The sequence below is a fragment of the Heliangelus exortis genome, chromosome 3 (genome assembly GCF_036169615.1).
Source record: "Heliangelus exortis chromosome 3, bHelExo1.hap1, whole genome shotgun sequence".
Lineage (NCBI taxonomy): Eukaryota > Metazoa > Chordata > Aves > Apodiformes > Trochilidae > Heliangelus > Heliangelus exortis.
This window is the reverse complement of record NC_092424.1, coordinates 19,110,570-19,135,830: the sequence shown is the minus strand read 5'-3', so window position 1 is coordinate 19,135,830 and position 25,261 is coordinate 19,110,570. Positions and strand designations below refer to the sequence as shown.

Genomic DNA, 25,261 nt, shown 5'->3' with positions numbered 1-25,261 from the left:
ATATGCCTCCAGAGCAGGAAGAACTTGATTTTCCTTTCCCTGAAAGCTCACCAGCAACACGGGGTTTCTGGTAGTTATTTTGAAGCACAAGCATTTCCACCTGGACTTAATTGGGCTCATTCACAGAACTGTCAACAAATTAATTCAATGGGATTGGGTTCTGTTGGAACATTTTTGTCCCTGGTAATTGTCCAGTTAATAAAATGATGGACCTAAAAGCTAAGTATACTAAGAGGTTGTGGGATATCAAATGCTTTAGTGAATTATTTCTTTCATGTTGGATGCAGTACAAGAGGAAGTTGCATACAATGGTATTTACAATTTCTTTTACTTTTCCTACACACAGCCAAAGCAACAAGGTCACTTACATGCTGTGGTTTCTAACTTACAAGATGCTGTCCTTCACTTGCATAATGCTGACACAACCATGAAATATTAAGTTCTGCCTTTTTCTATGTTATTGTAATCCTAACAGGCTAATTTTCATCCACCCTCTTTTTCCTTTTCTCCTACTAGTTTCGGAGTTACAGAAAGTACATTTCCTACAATTTCAAGAAAACTTTTCCAAGGTACTTAGCATTTGTTTTTCCATCTGGATAACACTCTCTGCTGATCTCCATGAATTCCACACAGCTTGAATAATTGTTCTTTTCAGTCAGTTTTTGAGTTGTGAGGTAAAAACACCCCATGTTATCAAGCACTATTTAAAAAAAAAACAAAACCCAGACAGGTCCTTCTCCCTTCATGTCTCCTGCATTAGCAGAGAATCAAGAGTTTCATCCCCCTGATGTTTTTTCTTGTTTTCTCAATACCTATACCTCTGCTTAGATATCAAATCACAGCCCAGGAAACAGCTTGACCCAAGGGGAGCATCCCAGCTGGAACCAATGGTCCCACATTTTAGAGCAGAGGGGTAAACAGGACAACCACCTGCACCTGACAGGTTTCCAGCTCTTCCGGGCTTTAAGATGCTAACTGGGGACTCCTGCTACACATCATGGTAAAAACTAGGGCCAGCTGAGCTCACAGAGCCCCTGCTAAACATCTGGGGCCATTTATAATCAAATAATAAATACAGAATTAAAATCTCCATGTCAGTGACTCCTGGAGCATTTTCTGGAAGAGTAAATAGTATTTCTGAATAAAACAAAATCAGAGAAACCAAGAGTTAATATGTCTGACATGCTAGAGTAATACAAATACCTCTCCTGTAAGGAACTGAGCAGGATCTTGGATTTACCATCCCAAAAGAAGTCTCTCCCAGATGCAATCCTAGCTACACTCTGAGTGTAATTCTTCCCAGTTTTGAGTGTTGAGAGCAAGCTGGGAGTACTTTCCTGCTGCTATCTCCTGGGCAAGGGCTACAGTCACTCTGACAACAGGTGGTGCCTCTGCCAGAGCAAGAGCTTCTTGAGAATATGGTGACACACACCTAAACATTGTTTTTCAGGACATAAAACATAAGTGGATGTGTCAGTGTTCCAGAGGTTTTGGTAACAGGTATTTTAAGAAATCAATCTGTAAGATTCATCTAAACTTACCACCTTTATATATTAACGATTTATTCATCATCACATTTTATTTGTTCCTACCAACCTAACAGCACCTATTCCATATTAAACTACAAGTGGCTGCCCCCAGGATCAGAAGTTTAGTATTGCCAAATGTATACACCATTATACATACATTATATATACCATTGTTTACAGTATTTATATTTATACATATATATCTCTGTATATATATATATAGATACACAATGCATATACAGATATTATATATCTGAGAGCTTGTATTTACCAGTGGCTTGAAAGAATGCCTTTCTAAATCTCTCACCCTTAGTCTTGCAACAGTAGATGGTACTCACCAGTCAGGTTGCATTTCTGTAAGCACTTTAAGAATCGTTTTCACCAGGCTTTACCAACTCCCCAGGTACTGAACTTTTGGGACATGTTACTCTTGGTCATATCAACCCAATACACAGTTTTCCCTGATCATGTGCCAGAATCTACTATTGGATGGGAAAATAGAGAGAAACTTTTTTATGAGCTGCTGTTATCTTCTTTGGTAAAGGTGGAGATATGTGTATCATTCCTCCAACTTCTTATCATTGATCATTTGAGAAAGTTGAAGAGTTTTATTACTGGAAATATTCACCAGCTCCATGCTTTGTTCCCAGTCATCAAAAAGCATCCATTGCAAATGTGGCAGCTGCTAAACGACAGCCTGACATTTTAGCTTACCTTATATTTCCAGATGGAGGTAGACCCTGTAAAGTAAGATTCTTATTACTTGCTTTGCAGTTCTCTTGAAGCAAACAGTTAATACTAAACTTTTGTGCTATGAACTCTGAATTCCACTTTGAATTTAATTTTAAGATGCAGGTTACCACAGGAAATATTTTGAGTGGACAGGAGAAGTCATGACCTGGCGTATACTCTGACACTAGCCCATAAACGTGCACCTCTTCCCCTTAAGGGCTTCCCCTTAACTCCATGCACCTCCCTCATCTCTCCAGCCACACCTCCCCAAACATAAAACACCCAAACTGAAGCAAAGTGTTCAGGTTCAGCTCTAGGAAGGTCAACAGAGTCTGCTGCATAGGCTTTGCCTCCCTCTGTTCCCTGGGTATCATTTGATACATCCTGGGGTTTTAACCATGTATTCAGATAAAAGCCCACAGAACATCACTGAGACCACGGTTTCACAGGCATTTCAAGACCATATGAAGCTGCAGCGATGCTGAAAGCAGAGGTACTAAAAGCAGAGGTCCAAGCCTCTGCCCTCCCTCCTGCTGTTGCTCCTCAGCCATGGGATGAATACAGATCAGAGAACTGATCTTGCAGAAAACAAGTTCCTCTCTTTTTAGGGTTAGTGTTCCTTTAGATTGCCAAATCACTGCATTCCTCATCTCATCTGACCTTTGAAAAATAGTGTTTGTCAACACCCAATTCATCTCCCACGATTTACAGCTCGCTGCTCAGCTTTCCTAACACGAGGGCAGAGGTTCCCTGGGTGGAACCCTCCCACCTCAGGCTGCTGGGGCAGGGCCGAACGGCATCCAGCACAACAAACAATTTCCCCTCATCCCCAGCACAACACTGACCCGGGGCTCTGCTGCCCCAGGAGGAGATCCCTGCACCTTCCCTGTGAGGCAGTTTCCACCGCAGCACCCGCAGCAAGCGAGGCTTCAGGGCAGCTCAGGGATCCCCCCCAGGGCGGGAAGCGGCAGGGGCCCCGGTTCCGCTTCTCCCTTCCCCTTGCTCACTCACCCAGAGGGAGAGGGAACCACCACCCAGTGCCATTAGCTGGATTAGGGACTCGACTAATAGTACCAAGTCCGGTTTCAGGTTAGGCAGTATTTAAAGGAGTCACAGATGCATCTGCTGCCCCTCCCAACACCACCCTTGGCCAGGGAGAGCTCTGAGACCAGAGCCAGAGGCAGAGCTACTGACCATCCACAGGCAGGAAAGCTGGGATTGTTAAGCAATCAAAAATTAAGGTGAAAAAATGGTCACCTGTGGAAGAGTCAGAAGGTTCACATATATATATATATGTGTGTGTGTGTGTGTGTACACAATAAAGCCTTAATTATAACCAAAGCCAGTTGTTAGTATTCCTTTGCAAGGAGGGCAGGGTTTCCACAGTGCTGTTCAGCTCCCTTTGCATACAGTACAGGGAATCCTTTTCCAGCATTTAGGCACAGCTGAAGGCTAATCAAGATCACATAAGTTACCAGGCCTCTTACTGTTATTGAATTTCTCTCCAGTTCTTATCTTGAGTAGCTATTATGATTTCAGGTATTCAGGTGAACATCATTCAGAAAAGATAAGGTAATAATCCATTGATATAGGACCCTCGTATTTAGATTTCAGCATATCCAGCTCCCTGTTTATGTTATTAACCATGGTAGAAAAAAAGGGGGTTTAAATTACCCTGTATTTCCTTCTCAGATGGTGTACAGAATAGAAATTACTCAGCAGATGTCATCTATCCCTCTTCAGCAACAGAGAGGAGATTTGTCAGGGTAATTTTGCCTGCTTTCCTCAGGAATGCAAATTTTGGGGGGGTCCACCCCAAAATGTCTCCATTAATACATCCATTATACCCCTTTGAAAGGAGAGATGACATGACTTGTACCTGTTTGACTGAGCTTTGAGACAAAAAAGCCTTTTTATAGACAAGGCCCTTTAGACCTCAAGGGAGGAATCTCATTCCTCCACCTTGTTCTCCAATATTAAATTCTTAATATTAATAAAGGAGTTAGCCCTAAAAATTAGCCCTTTCAGTAGATATGCTGCAAAAAACACAACCTGTTAAATCTATGCCAACTGATAACAAGTGTTTCCTTCCACATTCACAACTTCTCAGACAATGCAGAGCTTTGCCACACAACCATTATTTGATTTCCAGTAAACCAGACAAAATAACTATTCAGAGATACATTCACATTGACTGAGCCCTGTCTTGATTTGAGCCTTCCCTTAAACGTCAGTATCCTGTCAAAGAAATAGTCAAGTTCTATGTGAGTAATTTATAATCACGAATATAGGAAAATGGTTTTACAATGGATGCCAAGAATTTCCAGAAGAACTGTGGAGGAAACAATGTTTCTCCAAACTGAGCAAAACCCAGACAGGAGGAATAAACCAATCTAGCAGTTCGGTGGGGAGATACCCATCCTGTCACTCCTGCCTCCTCCCCAGGATGCAGGGCTCTACCTCCTCCTCCTTCCCTGGCAGCAGCACTGAAACTCACCAGACTCCTCATTGACTTGCTTCAACACTACCCCAGCAGAAAACACTTTTTCCTTGCTGCCTGCTTAATAAAATGCAACAGCCTCCAGGCAGAGGTGGCAAAGGCTTGGAGCTGCCTCAGAGTGAGTGGAGTGGACCATGCACCCACCCCCAGCCACATGGTACAAGCAGGGTGCTGGGGTGCTCTGATGAATCCAGGACCTGAACCAGCTCAGGGATGGGACAGAGAGGAGAAACTGCTCTCTTCTGGTGGAGGCAACCTGCTACATCACCTCCAGTATATCATTTTCATTCCAACCCTCCACTTAGCTCTTTAGCTGATGAGGCCTTACAGGTCTGGCTGTGGTCATTCAGGATATTCCTGCCCCTCTCTGGGCAGGTACCAACCAGCTGCAGGGTTGGCAGAAGGGATGATGTAACTACACTTCAGATGCAACAAAGTGGGAAATCCAGGATCTTTGTGTTAAGCTACCGAGGAACTGAGTTTAAGCTGAAGGGTCTAAAAGCGAAATTTCAATTTTCAGCATTCATGTGCTGCCAAGGTCTGTAAGCTCAGCAGGCAAAACCTGAAATGAGCTATCTTATCAATGAGAGGGCATCACTGCCTGGAGCTCTGTCAAGCAAGATTCACACTCAAGGTCAAAAAGAAAAGACAAACTACACAACTAAAAACATCTAGTACAAGTCCCTTAGCTTTAATGCCACACTAGCAAAATAAAACAAATAAATAAATAAATAAATATGGGGCCATCTTTATAAATAAGATTGTCAGATGTACCCTTAAAAAAAAAAAAAAAAAAAAAAAAGAAATCCAAGTTGCACACCTAATTATGATGGAACGGGGATGAAAAATGGGAGAAAGGCAATAATTTCTTTTTCCAAAGTAATCTAAGAGTTGCATTGGACATTGAAATTATATTCTGAAGAAGGGCTCATCCTCTGCCTGTCCTTTATCTGCTGAGGTACTGGTTTGCTGTGTCCTTCACTCAGCAGTGTAGCAGGAAGAGGAGCCTCCAGTGGCCACAAGGCCTCTTCCACAAGTGACCCAAACCATGCTGAAACTCCAGCCTCTACACTTGAACAGGGGTTAAGTTTGGGGGCACAGAGAAATCTGCTCAGGCTTCAGCCATGATGCTCTAAGAAAAGAGCAACATTCCTGTGCTTTGTGGCACACTGCTGGCACTATTTTTTGGTAGTGTGCAACCCACGTGGCCCTGTGCTGAATCAGGTTTACTTTCTGTATTACCTTGTGTCAGACAGCAAACCTCAAAGCACCAGTGAAAAGCACACCCGGTCTGCCAAAAGGAGGAAAACTGAGAAAACCCAAACAAATCAGAAGCCTCCAAGAACCTGAGAGGACTAGGGAGTAAAAATCAAACCTGCTGATTTGATACATTTGAAAATCCCCTAACGAGGGGGGAGGGGGGAACGATGTCACACCAAGCCATATAAAATCCTATTTCAAGATCTATACCGTAACATCTGTTCCTACAAACTGAAGTCTTGTCTGCAATTTCTTTTACACTATCAATTGAATAAGCATGCAAGACTCTGTTCTAGCCAGTAACTAGAAAAATCCCCATTTTCCAGATCCTCAGTCATTTTAAGTGCCACAGCCACCAAGAGAAACATCACACCTCTAATGGGCAGCAGCAGGCCTTACAAAGCTCTCAAAGAATAACAGTTTATTTTTGTGCAGAGTTTATCAATTTATTGCAAGGTATCAGGAAATTTCTGAATGGTCCAACCAGCTTCACATGCTCTGCTGAATTTAGAAACGAAAGCAAGAGAACGTTTGCTTAAATCAACAACATAAGTCACCAGTTTAAAGGTTAACACTTGATTGTGCAGCACGAGAAAACGGACACTTATCTTCCCAGTTCAAGGACTTCTGGTTTTCTGAACAGTGGCACACAGTGCTGCCACAGCTTGTTTTGCAGCACACTTTTTGCTGCCCTACAACCCACCCGGGAGGCAGGAGGGGTGGCCTGGGAGCACTGCTCACTTGGAGCAGAGCAATGGGTGGCTCAGGCCCCACTCCAGCCCACTGGGAGACACTGGCAGCCCCCATCTCACCCTGGCAGCCTTTTCAGTGCACAAAATGCTGTTGTGTTTCATGTGAGGCAGCTGCCATGAAGCTTTCAGAAGTCATCTTCCAGCCAGGAAGCACTGAAGCCAACCCCAGCACCCTCACCCAGATTCTGTTCAACCAACAGAAAACCGCAGGGAAGATGAAAGTATTGTGCTGATGGAGTACAGCTGTCCTAGATAAGTGAAATACAGCAATAAATAAAGCCCTTTTCAACTGTGGCAGGAAAAAGGCAGGCTCAAGGGAAGAGGTGGGCAAGCGAGAGAAGGAAACATTATCTAGAGAAGAAAGTCTGAAACTAAATGAGACACACACTCTAAATTAACGCCAGTTTAGTTTGACAATGAAGTTTCGAAATCCCGAAAGCGAGCTCAGACATCAGCTTAAGACACCAGTCAAACCAACAGCTACTCTCTGTTCCTGTGAAATCCTAGCAAATGTCTCCTCCTTGCAGCCATGGTACCTGTGACGGGGATGTCCAGAGTAGGAGCTGGTGGTGCTCAGTTCTGCTGTGCCAAAAAGACGTTTATTAAGAAATTGGCTTGAGAACCAAAGGGAGCAATTCTGAGCATTAACATGGGACTGATCCATAAAAAACGTCTGATTGCTGTAGAAGGACTCTGTTGTCATACATTGCTTACGTTTGTTTTAATTTTAAACCAAGAGTCAGTCCAAGGTTTGTTACACAAACATATGGCACTGATATTACATTCTACCTTGTATTTATAGCAAGTACTGTGGCAGTCCAAGCAGCAGACAGATGCCATAATGTTAACAACATTTATTATTAGGATGACAAAAGAACAAAAGTAAGGCTGTAGAAATCATAACTTGAAGTTTAAGGGACTGATTGAAATAAGGGACCAAGCTGTTGGAGTTAGTAGCTAAAATTCCTTCAGTTTTAATGAGCACGCAGCCCCTGGGCTACCAAGTATTTTGTTATATAAATATACTCTCAGAAAGGTAATTTGTTTAGAACCCATTCCCTGAAAACTGATTAACACGTTTAATGCTAGTTTAATGCTAGCCTGATTAACACCCTCAACTAGCTGATGGAAGCAATGAGGCAGAAGTCCACATTCCTGCAAGTGAAGAGGAACAAAGCTTTTGGGACAAAGGGTAAACCTCAATTATGCCTTTTATTACCCAAACTGCCATTTCCTCCTTACCCCAAACAGGCCAGGAAGGCTAATGGCATTCTCATGCATCCCCATAAGCGATGTGATTGATAAGTGCCATTACTAGGATTTTTCCACTCCAGCTGTTAAGCTATGAACAGCAAAGGTTTGATCCTTTACCCTCTTGGGGAAGGAAAAAAAAAAAAAAAAAAAAAAGAATATAGCACACCACTAACACTCCTGAACCTTCTGGAAGCATTTATTAGCTTTGGCTGCCAACCAGCGATTGCTGAAGGAGTGGACTGGAGCTGCGGTGCAAACTGGTTAATCTGTAGCTAGACTTATTTGGGACTGGAGAGGAGGGGAGCAGGGGGGGTGATGGTGTTTAGCAAGGAACACTGGCTGCCTGGCAGACGGGGCTTCAACAGTGTGAGGGTTACTTGGCCTTTTTTTTTTTTTTTTTTTTTTTTTTCCAAAAAATTTTATTGGGAGAACTACAAAACATTTACAGTACAAAGTTTACAGTCTCACACAATTTGTAGTGAACTGACTCCCGAAAAATATATTACAACTCAAGTTGACTTATCCTTTAGTTACATTCAAAACATACTTCTGTTAAAGTAGTCCAAAAAGAGTACATAGTGCTCAATCTGTACCTATGTACAAACAAAACTAAGCTACTGTTCATTCATCCACCGTCCAAGAGAGTTTTGGCAAACTCCCGACTCTCCCTACATAAGGAAAAATAAAAATTACAAGTTTTGGAATTAAATGAAAAATTAAACAAGATACGTTCATGTACTGTATAAAGTTTCAGATCCAAAGATGGCCTCCATTTCTATAAATTAAAGAGTGGTGAAATTTTGCTGTAGTTAAAAACCCATCCCTACATTCAAATTATCTCAAGCATTAAGAAAAACACTTATTTGGTTGAGAGATATTTAAGGCAAGCATGGACCCTCAAGAAGGCACTGTGAGACGTAATACTGGGACCCCCAATTATTGCTACATACTTTGAGACTATATCACAGTGTGACTGGTGGAGTTAGGCAACAAAAACACTTTTTGGTTACTTTAAACAAGTCAGAATTAGGTTTGCCACTTTGAAGTCTGATTGCTAAGTCAGTCTTTTTTTGTTGGTGGTTTTTTTTTTTTTTTTTCTCTCGTTTGTTTTTCAACTCGGACGGGCTACAACCATTTACATTCTAAAAAAAAAAAAAAAAAAAACCATAGAAATTCCTCAAACTACTTCCACAGCATCGAGACCGATTTCTATACAGAAACCATGCAATCTTTCAGATTTACGTAAACAAGGAAAGAAATTAATGAAATAAATATTACATACAATCTCTTAAATTAAGAATTTTACTCATTTACAATAAAATAACCAAGTGAAGTTACAAAAAGGCATATATTACTGTGAAAAGAACACACTCCACATTTCGCCGATTAATAATGGCAATCATAATTTAAACATAATAAAAGAATATATATCTATTGCTTTTCATCATACCCGATAAATACAGTATGAACAAATTACCAAATGTATACTTTTCACAAGATAATAAATAAGTTAAATAGTTTCATATTGAGTTGTGTGCAGTGACTCATTCATGCAATCAACTCAAACAGCTAAAAAAAATTAAAAAAATCAGCAGTTATTCTCCAACAATTACAAACTAAACTCAGTTGAGTGCTTCCAAATAAAGCAACAACAAAAAAATTGTTCTAAGCCAAACATCCACTAAGTGGTGGCAATGGAACCAATATTAAACTTTGGAATGAAGATTTTAGCATTTGTTATAATAATAATATATAGATATATAAAAAAAGGTTGTTATCAAGGCATATTCTTGGCAGGATGTTGGATTTTTCTTGTTTTTTTCGTATAAAAGCTTATAGGTTTAGTATGTTCTGTGTTTTTATTTGAACTGGATTGAAAGAAAAACTAGTTTGTAACTTTTTTCTTGTGTGTCTGAAGGTTTGGAGGAGCTGGACAGGCAGGACTCACACTCCCCGGATTGTTTGTTGCTTTCTGGTGGCGTCTTTTCTAATGCTTTTTTTTTTTTTTTCTAACACAGATGGAATGGCTGCTGCTGGTGCATAACTTGTCTCCAAAGAACAACAACAAAAAAAAAAAACCAAAAAAAACCCCGAAAGAAAAATCCCCTTCTTCCAAGGTCTCTCTATAAAAATAGGTTTGTTCAGTTCGTGTCATTTGCCCTTTTGCAAAATGCTTTTTTTGTTTTTTTTTCTTTTGTTCAGCTCTCGGTGTATATATATATAGATAGATATATTAAAAAAAAAAAAAAAAAAAAAAAAAAAAGAAAGAGGATTCGGTTTCTTCGCTCGTTAACTTACTTGCTCGGCAGCCGCGGGGGGCCGGGCGCCGGCCCCTTTAGTCGTCGGAGATGGAGAGGCGGCTGAAGATGGGGAGGCGGCGGCCCGAGTCCAGGCTGGGAGACTCGGAGCCGCTGAGGGAGCCGGAGCTGAGGGAGCCGCTCAGGTAACTCTCCCGGTCGGAGAGGGAGTCCGGGGGGCTGGGCGGCGCGTCGAAGACGGGCGACTCGGAGAGGCGGCGGAGGGGCTGGAAGCTGAAGGGCGGCGAGGCGGGGGGCGGCGGGCAACCCCCTCCGGGAGGCGGCGGCGGCGGCTGCTGCTGGCAGCGGTAGTAGGCGGCGGCGGCGGCGGCCGCGGCGGCGGCAGCGGCGAAGTTCTGGCCGTGGAGAGCGAGGGGGGCGATGAGGCTCCCCAGCTCTTGCCCCGAGAAGGCGAAGGCGTTGTTGGCGCAGGGCGGCGAGAGCAGATCCTCGCAGTAGGAGGCGGAGGTGGGAGGCGGCGGCGTGCGCGACCCGCCGGGGCTCTCCAGCAGGGCGGCGTCCAGGCGGCTGCCGGGCGGGGGCGGCGGGGCGGCGCTGTGGGGGTGCGGGTGGTGGTGCTGGTGATGGTGCTGGTGGTGGGCGGAGAAGCCGGAGAAGCTCAGGCTGTGGTGCAGCTTGGGCCGCTCGCCGCCGCGCGGGTGCCCGAAGCCGCCGCCCAGCTGGTGGTCGCGGGGGCCGAAGGCGCGGAGGTCGCCGGTGCTGCCGGCGGGGTGCGGGGGCGGGTGGTGCGGGTGGTGGTGCGGCCCCGCCGCAGCGGGGGAGGCGGGGGGGGCGGCCGTGCCCCCGCCGGGCGCCGGGCGGCGCTCGTCGGCGTTGTGGATGAAGTGGCAGCGCGGGCCGTAGGGACAGAAGCCGATGGTGTGGAAGGTGCGGCAGAGCTCGGTCTTGTACTTGGGGTGGCGGGCGAGGCTGCGCAGCTCGTGGAAGCCGTGGGCGAACTGGCACTTCTCGCCGTACTTGCAGGCGCCGTTCTCCTCGAAGGGGCGGCACAGCTCCGTCTTGTAACGCGTCGAGTTGATGGGGGCCCCGCCGCCGCCGCCGGAGCCGCCCCCCTTGCCGGCCGCCGCCTGCTGCTGCTGCTGGAGCTGCTGCATGAGGTGTTGGCTGCGCTCGCCGTTCTCGCTGAAGGAGCGGTCCCGGAACTTGTTCTCCTTGTTGAGCAGGGCCGTGGGGCTGCTGCTGCCGCCGCCTCCGCCGGAGCCCGTCTCCTTCAGGCTGCTAAACGACGAGGAGGAGGAAGAGGAGGAGGAAGAGGAGGTGGAGGAAGAGCTGGAGCCGGTGGGGCTGGGGAACTTGGAGCCGCCGGCCAGCGCCGGCAGGTTACTGGTCGAGTGCCGCCGCAGGAAGCCCGGCGCGAAGCTGGAACTGGGGGGGGTCACCGGGGTCCCCACGGCCTTCTTGTCTAGCATGCTGCTGAGGTTGGTCAGGGACTTCTCCGTCTGCCGGGGCGGGGGAAGGGAAGGCAGGAGGGGAGGGGGCGGGGGAGACAGGGAGCGGGAGAGAGAGAGAGAAAGAGAGATAGAGAGGGTGTTGCATGGTGACCGCCAGCCCACCGCCGCGGGGGCCAGGCGGCCCCTCCGCCGCACCGCCGGGCACTGCCGGGGGTCGGGGCGGAGGTCGTGCCGCTCAGCCAGCACCTAAAGTGGGTCTGCAGGAAGCGCTGGCGTGGCAGCAGCCCCCTTACAGGCTTTGCTACGTCCACAACTTTTAAAAAGTTCCTCTCGGCCGCGCAACACTTGCGACCGAGCGCCTGCGAGCAGCTCGGCGGCTCTGCAACTTCACATAAAAACCACCCCCTAAGCCGCCCTGTCGAGAGTGCAACACACCCGTGCGAGGCGCGCAGCCTTGCATCAGCCGCCTCGCAGCATGACCCGCACTGCTTCAACCCGGCCAGCTGTCAGGCGGGTCCGTCCGCAGCGACAGCCACGCGTCCCCTGCCCCAGCAGCCGGGAGCGCTGCCCTGCGGACCCCGGCCCAGCGCCGGCCGCCCGTGTCGCGCCTGGGAAACCGTGCTCCTTCCTACCTTGCACAAGAAGTCAATGTCGTAGAAGGCAGATAAAAGTGTCGTCGACATTTCTAGATCCTGTAATGGTCGGAAATACAGGAAGGACCGAAAGATCCCGCTCTCTTCGGAGGATTTGGTAAAGCCACGACTAGATAGGAGAGGGCCGTCTGCTTGAGATCCGAAATGGTCCCGTCTCCTTCCCGGCGGGGTGGCGGGTGCCGGGCCGAAGCGGCGACAGCAGCTGCACAGCAGCGGGTGAACTGCGGGAACTCCGCGGCGCCCCGCGCCGCCCCCATATAAACGCCGCCGCCGCGGCCCGCGGGGGCGGTGCCCCGCTCCGCCCGCCCTGCTCCGCTCCGCCCGCCCCGACAGGCCCGCCCCGGCCCGCCTCGACCGGCCGGGCCGCCCTAAGTTTTGTAGAGAGCCGGGAGTTGCTGGGTGCGTTAGTGAGGAGAAGCAGCTCTGGTGCGCTGCACGTCCTCCGCACCAGTACCCCTGAGCCGGGTGCGGGGACAGCGGAGCAGGCGGAGGTCCCTGCGAAGCGCTCTTCTTCGCACCCCTCTCCAAACCCCCGGCGCCCCCGCAGTTGCCGCGGCCCCAGCCTCCCGTAAAGGGAGCCGGGAATAGCCGGCACAGCCGCCGGGCATCCTCCCCGGGCGAGCGGCGAGTGCCGCCGAGCGGAGGCGGGAGCGCAGTGCCGCGGGGAGAGGCGCGGCAGCGGCGGGGACACGGCTTCCTCCCGCCCCACCGAAAATAAACTTTTGCCACGTAATTGGTTTGAAACAAAGGTCGGGCCCGCGCTGTCCCATTGCGACCGGCGGGGCGGGCTGCAGGAACCACCGCTTCTCCCCTCTTGCAGAGTTCGGGTTTTGGTTTTTTTTTATGTTTTTCTGCGTGGGAGAGCTTGGTGAACAAACGAGGTGGTGTTAACCTTGCACCAACCGGGCTGATATGCAACCCTCCCGCCCCACACCCCTCCCGTGCTCCCTCCTACACCCCGCCGCGGCCCGGCAGCTCCGAGATCTTGTGACCCGTCGGGCTGCGCCAGCCGCTGGCCGAGCCCGGCAGCTGCACCGCCGCCCCGAGAGCCTTCCCGCCAGGCAGCCCCCACTGCCGGGACGGGAAGGAAGGCAGCGGCAGGTCCCTGCCGGGGGGGGCAAGGAGAGGTCCTTCGCCGGGCAGGGAGAGTGCTGCCTCGCAAAGTGGGCCGGAGTCGGCGTGCAAAAACACCTCCGCCCTCCCTCCCCCTCCGGTGCTGATAAGGCTGCGCAAACACGACGTGGGAACAGTGGCGGAGGCAGCGCTTCTGCACTCTCTGTCCCCTCCCGCGTTTGCTTAGCTCCGGGACAAATGGGAAGGGGAAAACGGAGGGACGTGTAAAGTTTTACTGCTGCTCAAGCGAGCAGAGGCGTTTGATCCTCTTTAGCTTCCGAGCTGGAATGTCAGGCCCTTGGAAATCCAAGGGTGCAAATCTGACCACGTCAGCAGGAACCCGGCGCTTTGAAAACACACTTGCAAAGGAAAGCAACTTCGAGGGAGGGAGGAGGGGAGGCTGGGGGAGTGGGTTATTAGAGCAGTTCACGGAGCTTTTTCACACTTGCTTCCCCCCCCCCCCCCCAACGCCATGCGGTTCGAGCTCCCATCATGTGGTTCCTCCCCTCCCCCCCCCCCCCTCCTCTCCCCCGAGGCTGCAGGGGGGAACAAAGGGGGAGGTGGCGGGCGGGACCCGGCGGGTGCAAACGCGGCCGTCCAGACCGGCGGGGGCAGCACCAGGGCGGCCTCTTCCCGTCCCCCTCTCCCCCCCCCCCCCGGGCCCCGCCTGTGAGCCGTCACCCTCGGAGGAACAAGTCCATGGCCTGCCACGTTAGGGCTGAGCGAAGAGCACCCCCTACCCCCTCCGGGAAAACAAATAAACAACACCCCCCCCCCCCCAAAAAAAAAAAAACAACCAAAAAAATCCCCAAAATCAGAACAAACACCAAACCCAAACGCCCGGCAAAGACGAGGAGCTACAGGATAAAATGCCTGCAGCTCGTTTCTTCCCGTATCTCGGCACTTCCCTGAAGCGAGCCCCCCCGTTCGCGGGGCAATTTTGGAAGCGGCGTGGCCGACCCTTCTTCCCGCCCGTCCCTCCTCCCGCCCGGCTGCGCGGGGATCTGCCACCCCCTAGTGCCCGCTCCGCAGAGAAGCAGCTTTGCCTTATCTGAGCATCCCACAACAAAATTCAGCTTCCCCTCTTCCTTGCGTGTCCCAGCTCCAGCCCCGCGGAGGGGTTACAGCTCCGCGCAGCCACCTGAGGCGGATGCGAGCAGTAAGGTGCATCCCTCCCCATCACCGCGCATCTTTCCCCTTAACCTCCTCCCTCCCCGGCCCACTCGCATTTCGCTCGCGAAGTGGCCCCCGATCAAACTCGTTCTCCTCCCAACCATCTCTGTGGTGAAAACATCACCTTCAGAGCAGACCCCGCCCGCAAGTGAACCGGGTAAACAGCTGATGATGATAATCAGGCAAGGAGCAATGTGTCATCGTCATCTGGAGAAATACTTTGGTAAATTGGCTTGATCAAACACGGCAGATAAGTACTCGAGCATAAGATTTTAACTCTCTTCTGCAATTGCTGCTTGGGGTTTAAAGGTTCTTGATTGAGTAGTTATATAGTAACTCGGGTCACCAGCAGTGAGTGGTGAAATGTATGCGCGCCAATATAATTTTTTTTATTTGCTCTCTATAAACGACGGCAGAATGACAGAGGTTTCAGCAGCATTTTAAAACCATGATAAGGAAGACAGTTTTCGAGCTATTTGGTTTACTGATTAACCAAGTCCTCAAGGCTTCACAAAGTTACTTAAGTTTTTTGGTCACTGGATCTACTACTATACTGTTCCCTTCCTGCATTTATCCATTTGCTGATACTGTAAATGCATATCCCCATTAAATTCCACCGAATTAAACAAAAAAAGCAGCAGTGTTACGAGGTAGGCTTATGGTAACCACTGACACAAGCAAGGTCACACAACCACGCCGTAATTTTGATACTACATAAAGTTCTGTTTGTTTTCTGCTATAAAAGCTGTTGCTACACTAGTTCAAAAATGTTGGCAAGGTGTGGCAGAACCAGCAGCTGTTAATTAATTGCACAGGTCTTGACTATTTTTAAGAGTGGCTTCCAGACACAATCTGGGCTATTCTTTTTCCCCAGGAGCTGAGAACAGACGCAAACAAATTAATTTTTAGCTTAACTCACAGTGTGGCTTGTTACATCGGGTCGTGTGTGTTCTGTGAAACATCTTTTCTTCTCAGATTCCAGCATTTCCCTTTTGCCTATTGAAATCTCAAGTTCCACTGTAAATTACTTACATAAGAACCTACAGTAACTGAATACTGGAAACTTAGAGAATGCATTTAAACTCGTTTCTAAATGCATTTTTAAAATTTTTATTATTATTTTTTTAGTAGTAGTAGTGACTTTACCGTGTTCGGTTTTCAGATACCCGTTAAACCTAATTCGGAAGCTGATCCCGACCTACATCAGGTTCTATTAGAACTGGAGCGGCGGGCACCGCAGCACCCAGACAGGTAAAGCCAAGCCCTGCTGAGGTGATCACAGACTCTGGCGAGGCTCCCCCGGACCCCAGCACACGGGGGAGGCTTCCCCAGAGCCAGGCGAGGTTGGGGATGACCCCGGCCCTTCCCCTCCTCCTCCAGACCCCGAGCACTCAAGGGGCGCGATGGCGCCTATGGCGGTGCTGCAGCGCCACCTGCTGGGCGCGCGCCGCCCCAGGCAGAGCCCCCCCCGTCCTCCCCCGTTCCCCTGCGGCCTCCCCTGGCGCCGGGAGGGGGAGCGACTATCGCGATAATCGTCACCGGGATGCCCGACTGCCCCGCGATAGTGCACATTACGGGGAGAGACCCAGAGCAAACCAGTCGCTTACTGGGCACGCCGCTCCTCCGCGTGCGGAGGAGGGCGGGCAGCCCCTGGCGAAGGGAACGTTACGTCCCCCATTAAAATATTTATTAAAATTTATTCTCAAAGTCTTCTTTTCCCTTTGAAACCCCGTTTCCGTTCCCAGCTAAATTACACTCGCGAAGCACGGCAAGTATTTTTGTCTCGTCCAGCGACACTGCCGAGCACCGGGGCTGCTCCCCACCCCGGGCGCTGGTGACAGCACCTCCTGAACCTGAGCTCAGCATCACCCCTGGCTCCACCTCCGAGGACCCAAATCCTCTGAGTTAGGACCTAACTTTGGAAAACTGCTTGCAGAGTGAGGTGTTTTGAAGGGAAGAGGAAACTTTTTTTCACCATGCAACAGCTGCTTTGCTTCGAACGTGGAGGTCTTAATTTCAGAGTGATTTTATGAAAGTAGCTATTAGATTTACAGGAAAAAAGGGATGCAGAAGCATAACCAATGTTGGTTCCATGTCCAAAGTGAGGTTACTACCAAAGTGAGAGTCCTTGCCCTCTGACAGAGGAAAATGCAGTGAAATTTAAAATGCAGTCTAAAAATTGTCATGGACAAAAAAGCTAAGGTTTGTTTCTTTTCTCTTAAAAACACTTTAAAAATAAAATTAGAAGATACTACATTAATAATTACCATTCTACACCTTGAAAGAAGAACAAAAAACCCAACCGTTTCTTAGTATTAAAATACAGGAGGTAAAAGTGTGGGATAAATGTAACAATTACAGGTGGCCTGTACCTGGATAAATGGAAAATATTAGGCTTAGCTGCTTTACTTCCTACAGTAGCTATAATAAACCATGCTCAGCTGAATAAAATTAGCAAATTCATTTAAAAGGAACAATCTCCCATAGCATATCTGACAAAAAAAACCCAACAATCAATGGGCTCATTTATAAAAAATGTGGTTTTAGTGTGAATACTGAATAGCTTCTTGCAGGTTTACTGGAGTCATTCTAGCAATCTCTTATTCCTTGAACATCGTTAGGATTCAGTCTCCCTGCCCATCCAGTAATATGTGCACAGCTCCACAAGGATGAACTTCCAATAATTTACTTTTCCACATTTTCATTTTTGCAAGTACCATCAGGCTTCAGCAGATTTAATATTTTAAGGCAGACCAATATTCTCTCATTCTGAATAGCCAGTCTTGTGAATTCTGCAGTTCTGGTAAATTCTGGAGTTGGAGGTAGTGCTCTAAGAAGGTGTTCAGTAAGCTGGGCTTGGTCCAGTGCTCTTCTTGATAGCTGATTAAGTTCTCCATGATCTGGTAAAGTTAGATGAGTCGTTGATATAAGCAGGAAAAGATGCTTACTAAGTTGTCTGACATGAGTCAATTGCTCTGCCCAAAAATTGACATCCCCTTTATCAAACAGGTAATCATCTTCTTCCTTAACAAAAAGAAAAGCACAATGATTAGAAAATTACTTGTGGTCTTGATAATAATGATTAAGTTATAAAAGATATGAAAGAAGATATATCATGAAATAATGACAAGAGGTTGTAATGGAATAGCTTATTTATGCAAAAAAAAAAAAAAAAAAAAAAAAAAAAAAGTAGAATTAATCTACATAATTTTTCCAAAGTTTTGAAAGAATACAATAAAAAAGGTTCCTACTTTGTCAAAGAAATTTTACCTTCAAAAATCAGGCAGTTATGGTGTAACCCTTGGGAAACAGGAAGTAAATAGTAGTCCTAATGCTTAACATGTGCTTGCCATCCCCTGTGAAACTGTCTTGTATTTCACAGAAACTTCTCTGTAACTAGTGTGGTAATTTGCTATAACACAGAGCTTTTTGAGTGGATTAAATGAATAAGGAAAATTGTATCAGCCAGTGAAATGTCAGAAAGGCATACCTAAACCACAGGCTTAAGAAAAGAAAGATTCACAATGTATTTTGTGGTTCATATTAGCTATCAACAAGCTTCTCAAAGATGTAGCCTCTCCTGCTCCTTCTGGTTTACCTTCCAGTATTATTTTGACTTTTACAGTCTTCTCAAGACAAAGAGAGCACAGGGTATTATATAGCACTTTGTTTCACACAACCTGCATGGCAAAATTTTTCTTTATCTAAATAATCCTTCTGAAGACAGACTGGTAAGAGTGAGGCAGTTTTGTGTGCCATACAGAACCAGCCATATGGAAGGTGGCACAAAGTGACTGAATATTTGACATAATTTGAAGAGCCAGAAGTTGGGATAACACTGCTTGAACATGAGATGTGCTTGACACCCACAGCAGCAATTTAAATTCAAGGCAGGCAGTGATACTGAATGCAGTTAGTTACACCCTCAAAATGTTTCAGTCAACAACGATTTGTCAAGTAACTCTTGAATTATTTCAATGTTTGCTTGTTTGGTCTTTTTAATTTTATGCTGATATTGCCAGGAAGCAGCCATTAAAATCTACTTATTTATTTTAAATACTGTCCATGTGTCTTGTTTTATTTATTTTTTTAATTGTAAATCAATTAATACCAGATATCCACTAAACCTAATTCAGGAGCTGATCTCTTAATACCAGAGTAGTGACCAGCAGGCTTCATCAAATGAGATGTTTCATTCTATTCCTACCACAAGACTGCAGTAAGGTGGTGATCCCAACATGAGGCAGCAACTGGGTGTTAAAATTACCAGGGCTGAAGACTCCAAGTCTCTTTTCAGATCACTGTCTCCCAGCAGCCACTCCAGGAGGATCAGGACACCAGCACAGATCTGTCCCCACTGCTGCAGCAGCTCACACAAGATGCCAAATGCTAAATCCAAGGCCATGGGAGCATTCACTATCCTAAGTGCAAACTCTGTTGAGAGAAAATATGCATAACAACATATAGTAAACATTTTCAAATAAAATCAGCACAAAAAAGATTTCTTGAGAACAGACACTGAATTTACATAAACACATGCAGAGTGATGAATTACACTGCAAAAAATTTAGATTAATATTAATTTCTGTGCTACTTGGGGCTTTTTCTCTCCAAAATAATACATTAAGCAACTGAAAATGCTGATGCTTAATTATTTTTTCCTGCCCATGTAGTGACATTCATTACTTTGGGTTTAAATATACAAAGATGTCTGTTAGAAATGTCTCCAGAGACAGTCCTGACACTATTACATGGAGACTGTTTTTGCAACACTGCAGATATGCCTTTAATCTTATTTGATGATTCACTCAAAACCTACAGCATGTTACACATTTTTTAAAGAACTGAGATATAGAATCAATCATTATCTGGTGTGCAGTCTCTTTCTATATAATAAAATATACCTATATGTGTGTGTGTATATATATATATATATATATATATACACCCAGGCATGCACACACGTGTAAGACAGATCAGGCATGGAAAATTTCTTAAAGAAGGGAAAGGCAGGCACTGTTTTCAGTACCATCACAGAGCTGTATTTATACAGACTTTGCTATTGGTTGCTATAATATTTTCCCTGGGGAGGAAAGAAACAGACAAATCATGCCAGAACTGTACACAAAGCCATCATCCACAGCCTATTTCTTTCCCACTGCTCCCATTTGGGCAGATGCTGTTTTACCTGTGTGGCTCCTAGGGCTGCCCTGAATCAGGTAGTACACAAAAATGCCACAAGTTCTGTTTGCACAAGAGTTCTAAACAACTGCATTCACAGCTATGAATCTCACCACTAGTAACAATTATGCAATTTTAAATTTTTTAATTTTTTTAAATTAAGGATGCAGGAAGAGGACCAGTGGAGAAGAGATAATGAACAAGCACCTGTAAGATCCTTATTACTGTAAAATGGATTTTGGCAAAAATTCATCCTTGTCCACAGTCACCAGCAAAAGAGCAACTGTTCACTCAACAGTCTGTCTTCTAAGCAGTGTTATGGTCAGGACACATCACTCCTGAAGGCTGCCTGTTGTGAGCAGGCAGCACAGCAGAGTCAGAATGGCTCAGAGGAATCAACACAGACACCTAAAGCAGACCTTGCTTTGTACCTGAGTGTCTTTAAGCATTCTCACTAAGGAGAATGCCACTGACATGGAAGAGGCACAGCACTGCAGCTGAGGCAGCCCGTGCTCAGAGCTGCAGCACAGGCTCCTGCTGTGTAACACCTCACGGGCTCTCCTGCCACCCATGGGTTTTGTAGAGTCCATTGGCAAAGCAAAGAAAGGTACAACACCAGGACCAAGGAAACACCAGTGCCAGCAGATAAGGAAGGGCAGGGAACAACTAAGACCAACAAAATGATGGGTACAGGGTGTTTGACAGACCAGGTAACTGTACTGAGGACAGTGGGGAGGATGAATTAGTGTTTGAGACCATGAGAACAAAGGCTGGTAATAAGGAAGGGAGTGAAGGAGAAAGAACAGATGGTCCCTTCTTTATCTTGGAGTTAGATGAGGGTAAATGGAAATCTCCTTGAGCAAGCAACAGGAAGGCAGGCAGTCAATCTCTTAGTGACACTAATAATGTTACATATGCAGTTGGGCTCTGCTAGACAGTAAAATTAAATGTGCAAATCTGTTTTGTTCATGTCAAGACTTCTCACTGTGTCAGGACATCCCTCAGCTTTGTCCATGAGAGGGAGCTTGCAGAGGTGCAGTGCAACATTCCCACAGCATTTATTTTAGGTATCTGGTTTTTTAGGTATTGTTTTTGCTGACATTTCTTTCCAATTTTTTTTTTTTTTTTTAAGTTCACTTTCTCTGTTGCTGTGGCCTACTTTGTACCAGTCCCATAGTATAAAATAGGGGTACAATGTTTGTCCTCTCTGTTTTGATTTGCTTAGACTCAGGTAGAAAAGAATTTCCTTCAAGTGCCATGGGGACCTTAACTCCTCAGAAATACTGGCAGTCCTCAGAGTTATCAAAAGAGTCCTCAGTTTATCAAAAATACATATCAAAGTGGGAGTGCAGGGCTCTGAGCCTGAGCTACAAACACCTACAAACCACATTTTAAACCAAGTTCTTTTGAATTCTGATGATCTTTCAGCAGATGATTACTATGATGTCTCTTTCTGGTGTCATTTTATTTGTATAAATACACATTTTAAACCAAGTTCTTTTGAATTCTGATGATCTTTCAGCAGATGATTACTATGATGTCTCTTTCTGGTGTCATTTTATTTGTATTCGAATGTTTAGCAAAATAACTGATGCTGGGAGCTAAAACCCAAATATGTTATTATATGCTGTCTTCCTGAAGTTAGCTGCTGCTCTGGGGGACTGATTATAGATACAATTGCAGATATTTTAAATACCTGCCATTTCCTGGGGCTTTTCTTCCCTTTTAAGACTTAAAATCCTTAATTAGAAATATGGCAATGTTCTTTACATGGATGAAAATACTGCACTACTGAGAAATACCACTAAACGTGTATTTGGGCCTCTATATTCTATTAGGTGAACATGTTGGAAACTGCCAAGAGGTAGGAAAAGAAATAATGCTCAGGTACTACTTAGGCTGAACTTGCTTGCTAGCAGTTATTCAACAGCTTGACACAGCAGAAAAGGTTGTTTTGTGACCACACAGCACAGAAATCTTGTAGGAAATCCTTGTGTTGCAACAAAGGAAATAATAAGATTTAACTTCATATTTGTGTATATATATAATTTTATACTTTATATTTTTTCCCAAAGAGAAGTATTAAAAAATGCAGGAAAAAAAACCCCACATAAATGAGATCTAACACACAGGAAAACCATGAAGACCCTGAACACAGTACCCACCCAAAAGGTGCTGACCACGCTTCTGTGAACTTCAGACACCATTTAACTGATCAAAGAGATGCATGCAACAGTTCTGAGATTGAGACCAGAGACAAAGCAACATCAATCTTTATAATGCTAAAACTTAGGCTTCAAAAATTTGGGTAAGAGGCTGCCTACTTTGGGTTTGTTAAGCTAGCAAAGAGGGTTCCTGGTGCTTGAGGTATAGACATGGATTCAACAACAGATCAAACTCTGGCAGATTAATTCCTTCCTTCCCATCCCATCTCATCCCATCTCTCTACTGCAGAGCATCAGGAACAGCTCCATGGTTTCTGAATGGCTTCCTCAGCTGCTGTTACTTACAGAGTAGATGGACATGAACTGACTTTGCTACCAGTTCACACAAATTCGATGCTAGAATACTTCAAGATCAGATTGAGGGAACCAGCACTGCCACAAGGACAACAAAGAGATGGATCAAGAATCCAAAAAAGGTGTATCAGCTTTCCAAGCTTAGAGTGCTGAAGCAATAAATATAAATAAGAGTTTGTTACATACATGATTCAGTAGACAAATAATGCTTTAAGGGGAGAAAAGTTTTTGTTGCTTTGATGACCTCCAGCTCTAAAAGGAACAGCAATGGATGCTGTAAGCAGGTACAGAATCTTTTAAGATACCTACAAAAAGCTGTATGTCTTAAAAATAAAGTATGTGTCTTCACTGATATACTGTTTATGAGAACTACTCCTCACATCATCATTTGCCTATGAAACTGGGCTGATTTTCAAGATGCCACACATTACACATGATGCTGTGCTCATGACTCACGCTATGACTTCAGGAAATGGTCTGAGCAGCTGGAAGCTGACCAGGGGCAAAAAGGGCAGGTGGCTCTCCTCTCCCCACACCCCCTTGGGCCACGGGCTCCTGATGCTCACCTCCAGCCAAGCTCAGGTACTCTGCTGAGTGCCTGGAAAATTAATGCTCAGAATAGCAGAATATGAATCTGGCAGGCAGCTTGGCGTGTGGGTTCTTCTGCTCAGCTGGCAGGCTGGCCTGGTTACCCTGCAGCCAGGATTGGCAGAGCTGGGAGCCAGGGAAGGGGAGATCCCAGGGCAGCAGGGGCAAGGGAAGGGGCCAGAGGGAAAAAGAGACCTCCCTGTCCAGCAAGCTGTTAGCTCAGGTCAGCTGTAGTGCAGAACTTCCCCATCAGAGTCATGTAAACAAAACACTGACAGAGATGATTCAGATGGCTGAGTATTTATAGCCTTTCATAACATAAGTAACTATTTCAAGTAACTGAATAAAAAATTTCAGATGACAGATTTCCAGAAGCAGCTCACAGCTCATTACTGCCACAGGGACTAAATCAGCAGAAACTGAACCTGAAGAAGTAGCTATTACCGAACACTGAAAATACAGCAGTGCTCCTATCACAACAGTTCTACAGACTATCAAAATGGTGTTAAAATTATCCTTATTTTAAAAATTTCTGAAACACGTATGTGTTCCAGCATGCAAAAACATCATGAGCAAGATAAGCATCTTGCTAAATAAGCCACTACAGGGCCTGAAATTCAAAAAAATTCTCTATGCCTTAAACAAGTACTTACAAGCAGAAGAATTAATACTACTCCTTGAAATGAAAAACAAAAGATAAGAATCAGGTACTACATGTTTTTTTCATTTTGAGGAAGTGAATTTTCATAAAGGGAAAAGGCTTAAGTACTGCAGTGCTTTAGTCTTTGTGAATCCACCCACATAAAAATTAGACCTCCCACACACACATTCATATACTTCAAAAGCTTTGATCATGCCAGATGTAAATATTTCTTCTGGTAGCCTATTACGTGTCCTCCAACTACACAATTGTTCCCTGTTAAAGCCTCAGTGATACTATGGGGAACTGAAAGGATGCATATACACAGACTTTAAGGACAATCGTGATTAAATATGGTCAAAATAGAAAAGCAGAACATACCCCTTGCCTAACAAAGCATTTTGTAATTGGTTTTATACTGGAAGTTGCTAACTAAAGTTAATTTTAGATCAAAGAGTAATGCAATTTTTGTAAATGCATACTGTGTTCAGAGCAAACATAACGAGAAGTAAAACTGCACAGAAGCTTAGTGTAACAGTCCCAAGAGAAATCCTCAGAAAAAAGTATATCAAGAGCAAGGATGATTTAAAGGAAAACATATCGGGTAAGTTCTTCTACTGAAATTACAGAAAGTATTTTCTGCCAAATTGGCAGAATTATTACCTTTTGGCACAAAGTGCTGCTTACTTAGATATAAATATGACTACATCACTATCAACACAGTACCTCATAACACCCTGGTAAAATAAGGTAGTACCCCTGCTTTAGAGACATGGTATAGACATCTAAATCAAAGCTCACTGCTTGACAAAACTGGAGATTTATCTCAGGTTTTCTGATACATGACTTCAAGAAGATGATGAACGTCAAGCAAGAGATCAAGTTCCTATCCAAATGATGGCAGATCCAGCACCAGTGTCATGTCATACATAAAATACTGTGCTTTTGTATGCAAAGGCTTCACAAAACTTAACAAGGCTTCATTAAAAAAAAAAAAAAAAAAAAAAAAAAAAGATAAAAATCTGACTGGCCCAATCAAAGAGTTACATACATGGTAAATAAAATGAGGTTGGAAACTGAATCTCTTATGATGAAATAACCAGTTTGTATGTTCTACTTTGAGCTAGGTAGGAACTGTGCAGCTCTGCAATGAGGCAGCAGCCAGGTGTCTTGCCACCAGAAAAACAACAGGACAGAAGAAGACCAGTAGCAGTAGATAGAAAGTAAAGGCATGTTTACCTTTACTCAGTCTCCACAAATACTGTTACAGTGCTATCATCCTCCTGGGACTGAGATTAAAAGAGGACAACTGAGAAGCAAAACAAATAAACAAAAGAAAAAGCAGAAATGGTTAACTCTTGTATCTGGGTAGTTGGCAGATGGCCCTTGGAAGGGCACTTGCTCATTGCACTGTGTCAATTTCAGTTACAAACATCAAACTTTCCACTTTTAAAAATTCCCATTTATTTAAAATCTAATATATAAGCATTCCTTTTTATAGTGCTTCATAAAATCAAAGGCCATTAGATCATTCCTATCCTCTCGAGAAATATCATTCCCTAAATGACGTACAACTACTTCATCTGTTTTCCATTTTCCTGCCCGAGTCTGGTTTATAGCCGTGCTTTTTCAGGATGACTTTTTTAAAAAGAGGCCCT

General features: G+C 45.4%; 2 protein-coding genes across 6 annotated transcripts in view; both read right to left on the bottom strand.

Annotated features, from left to right (window-relative positions):
- Positions 1-6,427: 6,427 nt before the first annotated feature.
- ZFP36L2 (ZFP36 ring finger protein like 2) lies at positions 6,428-13,288 on the bottom strand. The gene is made up of 2 exons (XM_071739496.1): positions 12,369-13,288; positions 6,428-11,784 (listed from the first exon to the last, which is right to left on the bottom strand). Exons 1-2 carry the CDS (start codon positions 12,417-12,419, stop codon positions 10,363-10,365), a joined length of 1,473 nt encoding a protein of 490 aa, XP_071595597.1. The 5' UTR covers positions 12,420-13,288; the 3' UTR covers positions 6,428-10,362.
- A 3,471-nt stretch (positions 13,289-16,759) lies between these two features.
- THADA (THADA armadillo repeat containing) overlaps positions 16,760-25,261 on the bottom strand; it is a 166,607-nt gene continuing 158,105 nt past the window's right edge. For all 5 annotated transcript variants that reach the window (XM_071739451.1, XM_071739453.1, XM_071739455.1 and 2 more), the window contains exons 37-38: positions 18,943-19,109; positions 16,760-17,699 (exon numbers count right to left, since the gene is read on the bottom strand). In XM_071739451.1, the coding sequence (XP_071595552.1) occupies positions 17,361-17,699; positions 18,943-19,109 (506 nt within the window). In that variant the 3' untranslated portion in view covers positions 16,760-17,360. The remainder of the gene's footprint in view (positions 17,700-18,942; positions 19,110-25,261) is intronic.

What these genes read in the sequence shown, in the direction of transcription:
- ZFP36L2 (XM_071739496.1), bottom strand. Translation starts at nt 12,419, where the DNA reads ATGTCGACGACACTTTTATCTGCCTTCTACGACATTGACTTCTTGTGC. An exon ending in ACATTGACTTCTTGTGCAAG is followed by an intron (nt 11,785 to 12,368) that starts GTAGGAAGGAGC and finishes CCGCCCCGGCAG; the next exon opens with ACGGAGAAGTCCCTGACCAA.